At 38.8% G+C, this 11,577-nt stretch overlaps 1 protein-coding gene across 1 annotated transcript in view; it reads right to left on the minus strand.

The window, feature by feature from the left end:
- LOC116311196 (copine family member IX) overlaps positions 1-11,577 on the minus strand; it is a 107,960-nt gene that overhangs the window by 17,760 nt on the left and 78,623 nt on the right. The window contains exons 15-18 of the mRNA XM_039604345.1: positions 11,025-11,206; positions 7,090-7,217; positions 3,813-3,915; positions 3,179-3,236 (exon numbers count right to left, since the gene is read on the minus strand). Of these exons, the coding sequence (XP_039460279.1) occupies positions 3,179-3,236; positions 3,813-3,915; positions 7,090-7,217; positions 11,025-11,206 (471 nt within the window). The remainder of the gene's footprint in view (positions 1-3,178; positions 3,237-3,812; positions 3,916-7,089; positions 7,218-11,024; positions 11,207-11,577) is intronic.

Here is an 11,577-nt window from a genome sequence, read left to right on the forward strand (position 1 = left end):
ATTGCAGCAACCGTGGAAAACACGAGCAAATCCTGCAGATGCACGGCACGGAAGATTTTATGTTGGTAGTTTAGATTAACCACATTTTTGAAGATTTTTGTTCACTTTCACTAGCCACACCCAGGCCTGGTGCCTGGCTTAATACCACTAGAGCTGCTGAATCAGTAAATCACTAAAATAGAACCTGTCTGACAAAGTGAAGCACACAGCAACACATCATGCCATGATCTAAAGAAACAGAAACAAACAAAGAGAAACAAAATCATTAAGACTGTCACGCATTTCTCAGACTTTGGGCCATCAGCAACCAAGGTTTGAACCATTAGCCACACATGGAGAAAACTTGGAATAGTGGCAAACTTTCCCAGGAGTGGGTGGCCTACCAAAATTACTCCAAGAGCATTGATGACTTTTCCAGGAAGTCACAATTACTATTTAAAGAATCGAGAAATCATTTGTCTAAGTGAGTGTTAGTGTTCATGATTCAACAATAAGAAAGAGACTGGGCAAAAATGGCGCCCATGGCAGCTTTCCAAAGTGAAAACAAAATTGCTGACCGAAAAGACCACAGAGGCTCATTTCTTTGTGTTCTCATCAAGCTCTCACTTTTTGCCCCAAAAAACTCTAAAGTCATGATGATCTCCAAGACTTTTGGGGAAAAATTCTAACGAGACAAAAGCTAAACTTGTTGGAAAGTGTGTATCCCATTACATTGGTTTAAATCTAACACAGGATTTCATAAAGAGAACATAATGGCAGCAGTTAAAGATGGCAGTGTGATGGTCTGGCGCTCTGCTGTTCAGGATCTGGACAACATGATGTAATTGACAGAACCATGAATTCTGCTCTCTACCAGAAAATCCTGAAGGAGAATGTGTGAACTTTAGCTCATGCCGTGAAGCTGAAGTGATCAAGGACAGCAGGAGAACGATCCCTAACACGGCGGCATCTCTACCTCTGAATAGCTTGGAAATTAATAAAGAAGAAAAAGAAGGTTTCGAAGTGGTCTAATCAAACTTAAATATGACCGGGATGCTTTGGCATGACCATAAATAGCCAAGTCATGCTCGAAAAACCTTCTAGTGTAGCTGAATTAAAACAATTATTAGGCTGTTTTTACTTTCCAAACAGTTCAGAATTCAGTATAGACACTTATGAGAGAATTCTTGGCCGAGGTCGACACTGAGCTGAACCAGAATGTAAAGGCATCGAATATGAAAACGTAACAGTTAAAAGAAATCTGTATCTGAGTGACTTCTAACCCTTAAGTGTTTGATTCAGTTTAGATGTATTTCAGTGTCTATTTATACACCCACATACAATTCACAAGCATACGTCATTCAAGCTGCAGCTCTACTGAACACAACCTGCTATGGGTGCATCATAAAAGGGAGAGGAAGGAAAACACTGTGCATTGTCTTTTGTAGGTGAGGCTAGAAAGTTATTTTTCCAAGACAGAGAAGATGGAGAAAGAGTTATTTCCTGTTGCTGTAGCAGCAAATGTGTCAGGACATGAGGGCTGCCAGTGCCTTATCTTCAAGCTCAGGTCTGTGGAGGTAAGGGCTCTTTAGCTCATTATAAACGAGACCAAAGCTTGATTTATAGTCCTCTTTTGAATCCTGCATTTATTTTTGTGTGCTGGTGTTGCTCTAGTGCCACTAGTAAAACTGAGCTTGTCATGTTGGACTTGGAGCTAATTAATATTGGACAATCGCTACTTTTACTAATGCAAGAGTTAGAGAGAGAACTGCCTAAATCTATACACAGACTAAGACTGAGAATAATAGGTTAAATCTTTGTATAACTGTACATGTGCTTTTTCTTTTTCAAAGTTACATTACAGCAGAGAGGAGAACAGGAATAGAGACACAGACACATGACACAGTAATAGCTACTGGAGAGATGTAGAAGAGGAACTGTTGAGGTCTAACTCCCCAGTGTTTCAAGAGCCATGATCCCATACATTATGTATGTGTTAGTGAGTGTGCTGGTGCTTTTGGGATGTGTGCATATGAGGCTGAGAAGAAACAGCACATCCACTAGAATTAGCAGGACAACAAAACTAACTGGGTGAAAGACTTTTGAAAGATGTGATTTCATAGGTGCAGGTCCTGCATCAAGAACAGCTCTTCTAATATCTTCAGATACCTACAGAATGGAGTCTTGTGCGTTCTACCAGGCATCGTACCATTCAGCAGACCAAAGCAATGACTGTTATGACATTATCTGTAAGAAATGCTCAAAACAATAGCAGCACGTAGAGTGCATGGAGTAAAGACAGCTATATGAAACATGTTAAATAAACCTGCTGTGGCTATGATGAGTGCTATTTCTTTCACATGAGGCTTATGTTATGTAACGTTCCACACAATGGCGAGGCCACTGATGATGTAACTGATGAACAGTTGATGTAGATGATGGCATTGTTAACAGCAGGCCTTAAAAACATGACAGTGCAAAATTTGGAAATTAGTGTATGAGTGTAATGAGGTTAGCACTGAAATTTGGGACGCACATTTTTCTCCATGATTTATGCTTCATTAAATTTAAAACCCAGGCTACGGCTCTGTTTAGCCTAATGTCCAGGAGGCTAAACAGCTTTCTCAAGAAAATGCTGTCCAAAGGAAATGATAGAGTAACTGAAGTCCTTTGTCACATTATCTAACAAGAAAAAAAAACCCTATGAAATATTGGTCGGTAGGTAGAGCTTGCTGGCTGCCTCTCATTTTTTCACAATCTCTCAAATGTCATGGGGCTTTTATGGTGAGTCTGAAGCAATCGCACAAAAAGATAGGTGAGGAGCAAAGAGACAGATTGATACAGATTTCAGTCACAGGCTTATAACTGGTTGGGTTTTGCTTCTTTTTTCAGGCATCTTATAGTAAAGACAGACAGGAACTGTTGAGGAAGAGCAGAAGGGGGACGACATGCAGCAAATTACCAGGGCTCAGCTGCTGAGGGGCTGGTCATCTGTCACATAATGAGTCAGCATTCATCCACCTCTATGAGGCACAAAAACTTCTTTGCAATTTTTATGGGCAAATTGAAAATGTGCATAAAGACATGGATGGAAAGTCATCTACTGTGACATGGAAACAGGCAGGATAGGACTTTTTTCCACCTTCACATTTAGCTATAAAATAAGTAATAGACCCTGTTAGTATACCCAAACACTTACCATCAAACTCAGCCGGCCCAACACCTACGATGATAATGGAAAGAGGGAGCGATGCCGCCTGTTCAGACAAAAGGAAAGATGATCCACATTAACTCATTAGATTTTTAAAGCCTCGGGTGAAAAGCAGAGGATTAAATGTTGATTCACACTTGTTAAACGTTTTATCTTGTTTTGGGTAAGGCTATTAACCTGATGCAGCAGCCTACATTTAGTGATTTAAAGTAATGACCTGAGAAATTTACTTTGCACTGCGTGATGGGTAATTAGGATGAAGACAATAACAGAGAGCTTGCTTTTAATATTCTACACTGTGTGCTTTGAGAAACCTCAGAACCCAACCAAACATCGCTTAAAAATTAATTTGATGGGTTACTGAAATTACTGACCTCTTCAAACAGTAAGTCAATAAAGATGAAAAAAACCTCCCCTCCGTTCATAAAAATCTTTACTTGGAGGCTCTTACCGCAGAATGCTAATCGCTTTTATCCAAACAATGTAAAAACATTATCCTCACCCCACACGCAGGAGAGTCAGTGGGGTCACAGAGGGCTGTTATTCATCAGTACGCCTGCAGCTTTATTTTTTAACACATGCATGCAAGGGAGTTGTATACATGTGGTGTTTGTTTACTCACATTGACCACAGCCTCTTTGGTCTGGACCATGTCAGATATCACTCCATCTGTGATCATCAACAGGACAAAGTACTGAGAGCCATCTGTAATCTCTGCTGCACAGCTGGGGAACGTGCATAGCCACACACACGGACACCCACGCACACACATAGACACACACACAGAAATACACAAGTTAAAGCTAATAATCTGCCTGTGCAAAGAAAACATAAGGACGCCTGTCTGTTTTCTGGCCAATGAGCTGCAGATGAGCCTGACTCAAGCTTTGTCAAAAAAAAAACACAACTAAATTTAAATTTTCAAATGCAAAAATAGCCATCAATTATAAAGTACCAAAGTCACAGTGATCGTTCTGTCATAAAACATGTCATCCAGTCTTACTGCCATGTTGACTATTGTTGTTGGATACAGGCTTGCCTTAGTCCCATAGGAAACTGCAGTGTTTCTCCATTTCATCCATGTGACCAAATTATTTTGAATTGAAGTCATAAATTACACTAAATTTTAAAATGTCAGCTTTAGAAATTTCTTTTTACACATTTTGAACTGATAATAGATTTACAAATTTCACACAGCTTGCCTGGACACAAAGGCCACTTAAACAGCCACAGCCACCCCATTGTGGAATTCTGAAATTTCAACATCTATTTCAAATCAGATTTCAAAGACAGTATCTAATCATCTCAGGGTATAAAAGTCATTCAAGATTAAAAGATTACAGTGACTTTCCTAAACACTAAGTAATGTTTTACATTTAACATTTCTAGAAATGAACACTGGCTTGTGCTCATTTCTACCTTTATATTTTTTTTTCTTGAACCTACTGGAGTAGCTTTCATCTGTTCAGTAAAGAAGAAGCTCCATTGGCTGTGTAAGTCTTATTTTTTGATGATTCACAATTAAAAAAATAACAGAAAAAGTTTCATTTATATTATCCTGGACCTCAATTCATCCTCTGTGTGAAATAAGGCATTTTAGCTCCTATTTTAATCTCTACTTTATTTATGTTAAAGTAAATGCTAACGTGGACTAGGCTCTGTTGCACTTACAAAGGGATAAACTACATGTCTATTGAATTTATAACAAAAAAAAAATACATGCTTAAGTTTTGCCGACACCTAATATGACCGGATGTTATGGTGGATAATGTTAGCAAAATATGCTTGACAATGACTGCTATTTGTCTGCCTTGCTATGATACAATACAGACTTAAACTATATATAGTTACTGCAATAAAATGTGGACTTCATATGTTCTACACAGCATAGCGACCCATCCTTCTACATCAAACAAACTAAAACTAAAACCCTAAGCCAGAAACCCTTTGATAATAACAAGCACCTCAAAGATAAAATCCTGCAACCGCGCTTCTCATTTTTCCACTGCTCTTCATTCCCTGTCCATCATGGGGCATGATAAGAAAAAAAGCAGGTATTCACATCGCTAAAGATCAACCTTAACTCGATAGTTTCAAGCTGGATGTGTCTGCGTGTGTTTTTTACCTGCTGTTTGTGAATTTACAGTTAGAGGGAAGAATCTATCACCAGTGACTTCCCTGTTTTGTGTTGATGAAAACAGTATCAATCTGTGTCAGTCATTGTTTCTGTGCCTTTGTGTGTAATTGTGTGTGGGTGTGGTGTTAATAAATGGGATTGTAGCATACTGCTAGGATGATTTTGTGAGTATGTGAGTTTTTTATTTATATTCTCTTAGCACCACTTTAATGCCTTCTGCTGCTTGGCAGGTGGCGTTCCAACACAGGGTGGGATACATAAATGACAACTGATCATTCAGTGCACGTAAGTTTTAACATCCAACATTCTGTTCTGCTCTAACAACCAGAGCAAAAACATGCAATTTACTGTGGCAGCACAATCTTTTTCTTTCCCGTTTTTTAGTAACCCACCTAGGAACCACTTTAAAAATAACGATGCAGGATATATAGCGGCTATTTGCACAAAGAATCTAGATTAGGATGTGGATGAGCCTTGACCTTGAAATTCTGGAATACTAAAAAAAAGAAGATTTATACATTTCCTGTGTCTCCTGTGCTTTTACTTTTTGAGTGTCAAAGTCATAAAAAAGTATTGATGAAAAGTGACAATAAGTTAATCAGCATTTGTTTAGTCTTTGTAAAGATTCCCACTGTTGTTACCTTATTATCAGACTTCAGATAACACCAGGGCGACGTACCTATCTACTCAAACATCAGGTTGATCAGTACTGGTACTTACTGAGGATTCTCTTGTATATTCAGGAGATGTCAGAATATCAGATTTTTTTAATTCCCCTGTGTAACAGGCTCATTTCCAACTTTATAAAATGCCATGCTGCACAAATTATACATACAATGAACCAAATAGGTGTCCATAGAGCTACAAAGCCCAGGAGCCCAGACTTACTGTTTTTTGCAACTTAATGTAACAGATTATAAAGTTTTTTTTATTATTATCAGGATGATACAGAATAGAAACTTTAAAAAAGATTATATTTAACTCCTTATCACAGCTGTTACCTCTCCAAACCTCTGACATCCAAACATTCAGAAACAGCTTTGCACTTGTATATTTAATCTTAAGGCTACTCAAATTCCTAGTCTTCTCCTGGATTCACAGTCAGTGCACAGTATAGGTTACAAGAAAAATAAGTGTAATTGTAAACTATGTTTATCTCTGTGTTAACTGGAAGTTTAATTTTTACTGTCAAAAAAAATGGATCAACGACTTTTCATTTTTTTTTGTTTTTTTTTAAACAGCCAAAGAAAAAAAATTAACACAGACAATCCACAGTTTTCATAGAGTGGCCGACCTTATGAAACTGGCAAACTGACAATTTTCGATTATACAATTTTGTCCAGAAATAATTTAAAAGCGAAGCTTTGAAAATATTGGATGGTAACTGAAATGAAAAAATTTCTCCAGATTTAACATAGTTGCTGACAGCTGAAGTTTTCTTTGCAGTGGACTCAACAAAAACTAAATATTTTAAATATTCTTTAAAATATTATTTTCTGGTGCCACAGAATGATTAGCTGATGGGAGGCTGTAACCTACCTAATCATACATAGACTTACCTTCACTGTGTATATACATTTTTAAATCTCTAAATCTGTAACCTGCTACATTACTCTGCCTATAGGTAATATAAGGCAATCACAAGGCCTGTAAATGATCAAGATATAGGCACAAAAGTATTAAAAACTAATTTCATGTAACTACGTACACCGACTACTTAAAAATATAATATTTTACCGCATACATCCATCTTCAAACTTACTTTGCTACTTTGTTGATAACAGGAGCAAAGTTAGTAGGTCCATACAGCTGCACCGCCCTCAGGCTCTGAAAATAAGACTCCAGGACTCCCTCGATGCCCACACAGTTTGGATTATCATTGTCACCATTCTGCAACAAACAGCAGACATTGCACTTATGAAGTATGCAGTGCACATATAGTGTATATTAAATATTATACACAGGCTGGATATGCTGCTGTCAGCTTTGATAATATCAAATCTATCTGCATTTAGCTGATTATAATGTGATTAGATTCATCACTGGGTGATGAATCTCATTTGAAAAGAGAGTACACACATTTACAGCCTCAGTCAGTTTCACTCTTTAAACTGAACAACTGGCTGCTTTCTCTCATAGCTGCCCAGCTCCGGCACAAACAGCAAGTAACCAGTTTTAAAGGTTTCAAAAACACATAGAAATGTTAGGAAATGCACTTTCTTCCTCTGTCCTTGAAGCATTCATTGACATGAAACATGAGCATAGATATTTCCTATTCAAAGTTTCCACATTATGTCACATTTTTAAAGAAACCAGAAGGGCAAAAGAAACCTTTTTTTTACTCCCTGCAAGTCATTTTTTACCAGACTTGATGCCTGAGACTTGTGAAACTGGAATCATGGCACTGCATGTTATATTCTACACCAGGGGTCCCCAATCTCGGTCCACGAGGGCCGGTGTCCCTGCAGGTTTTAGATGTGTCCTTGATCCATCACAGCTGATTTAAATGGATAAATTACCTCCTCAACATGTCTTGAAGTTCTCCAGAGGCCTGGTAATGAGCTAATCATGTGATTCAGGTGTGTTGACCCAGGGTGAGATCTAAAACCTGCAGGGACACCGGCCCTCGTGGACTGAGATTGGGGACCCCTGTTCTACACATTCAGTGGAGAATATAACACGCTTCTTCAAACCTCGTCATACAAGTTGAGTGGTCAAACTGCACCAATGCCTCCTTCTTAAAAGTGACCCTTTTTATTAGTGATGGAATATTTTAACTAACACTGGAGATGAGTTACATGTTATGTGGACATCAAAATACTACTCCTTCGTCACTACTACTCCACAACACTAACTATAATCACTCTGAAACCAACAGCAGATGGATCAGTGTTAAAGAGCTAGCAAATGTTAGCTAATCCACTCTCATCATTTTTTGTAAATGTTTAAATGCTAACTACTTTCTTGTCCTTTTCCTTCCAAACCAGGCACGTGCAGAGGGGGGGGGTTCCTGATGGGTGCCCAAAGTGCCCTTTTGTTGAGGCAATTTTTTTTTAAATTTTATTTTATTTTTTTTTAATGTGTGTGTGCGTGTGGAGTCCTGTCTGTGCCCCTCAACAATAATATTTAACTATTAATCACAGTTTTGCTAAATAAAAGGATCTGGCTTGCATCAGTCACATGATCACCATTAACCAATGATCGCCCTTGACGGCAGAACGCGCTGGTTACGAGCCGGGAACGAGCTCACAAAGAGCACGCGCATTTTTTGCGGTCCGGAGCTGTAGGAGAAACACAAATTACCTCAGAGACACAGACTGATGCGACAAAACCAGTAAGTAGCTGTACAGCGCACACTGTAGTCTACAGCACACAGGAGTATTAGCTTGTTACGTACACGTTGGTAAGCTGTCTTGTGGCAACTGACGAACTGAAACAAACGAGCGTGCTGTGTGTGCAACAGCGCGACAAACTTTACCTGTCCTTTTATTAACTGCACAAGTAGTGCTGGTCATAGCTGCTGGCTCACTGGGTGAGGCTGTCATCGGTCTGTAGCTCTGTCACCGTTTTAGGGAACATATTTAGTTTTAAAGTAAGTTACAGGGCTTTTCCTGCCTTTCTGGAGGGCTTATATTTCACTTAAAACGATCGAATATGCATGTCCACATAATAATGGATTATTATAATTATAATATTTAAAAAAACACACTGTATTTTAAAGAACATACATTAAGAAACAGATTATATTAGATTTATATTTTAAATAAGACAAAATGCTGATTTTACAGCAGCAAAATTATTGTATCTCTACAGTTTAAAATGTAATAAGCTTTCTGCCTGCACAGAGTGGATAGTGAAACAAATGGAATCATCATAAATACATTATTATAAATTTATTATTTTTTTTCCCTCATTGCTTTATTATTGTAGCTCTAGTAATAAATAATAAGGGAAGGATTCTGGATCAGCACCATGATGGAAACTTGTGCCCACAGTATATACAGTATTCTGAAGAAGGTCTAAAATGTCACTGTGTGTGCGTGCATGTGTGTGTTTTATGTATATGGATTTTGAATTATTACTCATAATATAACATTGTCCAGACATGGCTGGTAAGGACATGAGGAGGAAACAGTAGGAGCTGTGTGAGGCTACTAAAGGCAGTGGATCCCTCAGCAGCTGGATTACAAAGAGCACAGGTAACATTAACACATGTACCAGTTGTTGGAGAGGTATTCCAGTATAAAAATAATAATAAGCACAACTGAAATGTTTTGCTTCTATAACATTTTTCTGTCATCATTAAGTGTGGAAAATTAAATAATAGTTTATTGCAATAGCAAGTTGTGCCTTGTTGTCAGATTGACAGCAAGTGGAGAGTGATAGATGAAATGAGGGTATGGAAGGAGGGAGAGAGGCAAAGAGTGATTCACAGGCAGGGTCTAGTTTATTTCTCAGTTTTTTGTTGCCTTATGGTTCCAAGCGCTGTCACCAATCTTTGCAATTCGTTATTATCTCATGACACTTGTTTAATCAGCTACTATCTCTCCTATGGACTTTTTAATGTCTACAGTCTCAGATCAACACAGCCCTGCCCTCCAGCACTATCAGCAGCAGGAGCAGCAGCAACCCCTCAACAGCAACATTGTACCCATCAGGTAAAACATAGGCTACGTTTGCTTTGCCTCACAACAGTGATATAGTATGATGCGATCCCATATTAGATTCTTGATGAATGTGTGTTGTTGTTATTCACCCTGGTTCAATGTGCCCCTTTTTAACTTTGAGCACCCGCCCCTATAAACGTCTCTGCACGGCCCTGTTCCAAACGGTCATACTAAACAGGAACATTCCAACCAGCAACATAGTAAATAATACATACAACCATCTGCACTTCTCCCATCCTGGCATATATGTAAACGTCACCAGCGCGCTGCTGTTTCAGTGGATACAAGGTCCAAGAACTTCAGTTGTTTTTTTAGTTTTTTGACATATGATCCAAAAATGCATGGTTGGAAACAGATGGGAAACTGTCAGGTCTCTGTTCCCGTTATTAACCAGTTTTAACCAGCATGACGAAAGGCATATGGATAAAAATGCCAAATGTTAAATCACTTTGATCAGCCAGATTCCCCTTGCCAACTTTGTATATGCGGTGATTGCATTCAGTGCAGTGTCTTTGGGGGAAAAAATCATTTTTTATGGAAAGGACTTTATTGTCCCTGTGGTCTTCAAACTGAAAGAGCTAAAACACTCTGGATCATAAGAACTGAGATCAGTTAAGTGCAAAAAACATTGTTACAGAAAGAAAACAATAGAACCAAAGAGAAATAAATGCATTTTTTAAAAAGTAGTAGTTATTTCTAAGACGTATTCCTAATTTTTTGAAAATCCTGGAGTTGTCATGTCTGTTGAAGCACTTCTGTAAGACTGCAGAAATCAATACTTTCACAGCACAGGTAGGTACTTCACTTCAGCTTCAGATCCACTGATTTTTTATTGGTTTGTCCCATCGGGAGGGAGCCGGGAGGAAGTGGAGCGGACCCTGAGAGATTCCTGCTGGCAGGCAGATGAGCCAACTTCTCAACTTGTACAAACAGCTGGTGTCACAGCCGCGTCTTCTGGTCCACCACAACCTGCCACAGATGAACTGTGCATATTTGCTTTCTACGTTTAGACCGTGCGTGTGTTTCTTACCAGCGGGAACGCGTGGGAGATTTTGCCATCAGGGGGCAGCTTAGCACCGAAGCCATAGGCAGGAAAGAGCTTATCGCTGTCGTAGTCCTGGATAATTTCTCCCACTGCTTTCAGTGCCATGGCATATGCATTCATTTGGTACGGACTCATATAATGGAGGGAGGTGGGCTGGGATGGGTTACCTTAGAAGAGGAAACACACATGCACACACAGCACAATGTGAAGTGAACAGTGCCTCCTTCTCTCTGGTTTGTTTTCATCTGCAAAATACAAGCAACATTATATCACCAGTGGAAAACTATGAGATGATCAATGCCAAGAAAATACCATATGTTTCATCTCCTTCTTTCAGGTTTTCCCGATGCAGCAAACAGAGACAGGCTATGGATGTGATGAATTATGTAAAGACTTGTGGGTGTACCAGTAAAATCTGATAGTTGCAGGAGAAGAAAAGAAGACACTTTTTATCTCTGGAAAATCAAAGACTCACGAAAACAGGATTTTTTATGGGGAGTTATGGGGTTTATGCAATCATGCTAAATGTCTTAAGAAA

Source organism: Oreochromis aureus, linkage group 20, assembly GCF_013358895.1.
Source record: "Oreochromis aureus strain Israel breed Guangdong linkage group 20, ZZ_aureus, whole genome shotgun sequence".
NCBI lineage: Eukaryota > Metazoa > Chordata > Actinopteri > Cichliformes > Cichlidae > Oreochromis > Oreochromis aureus.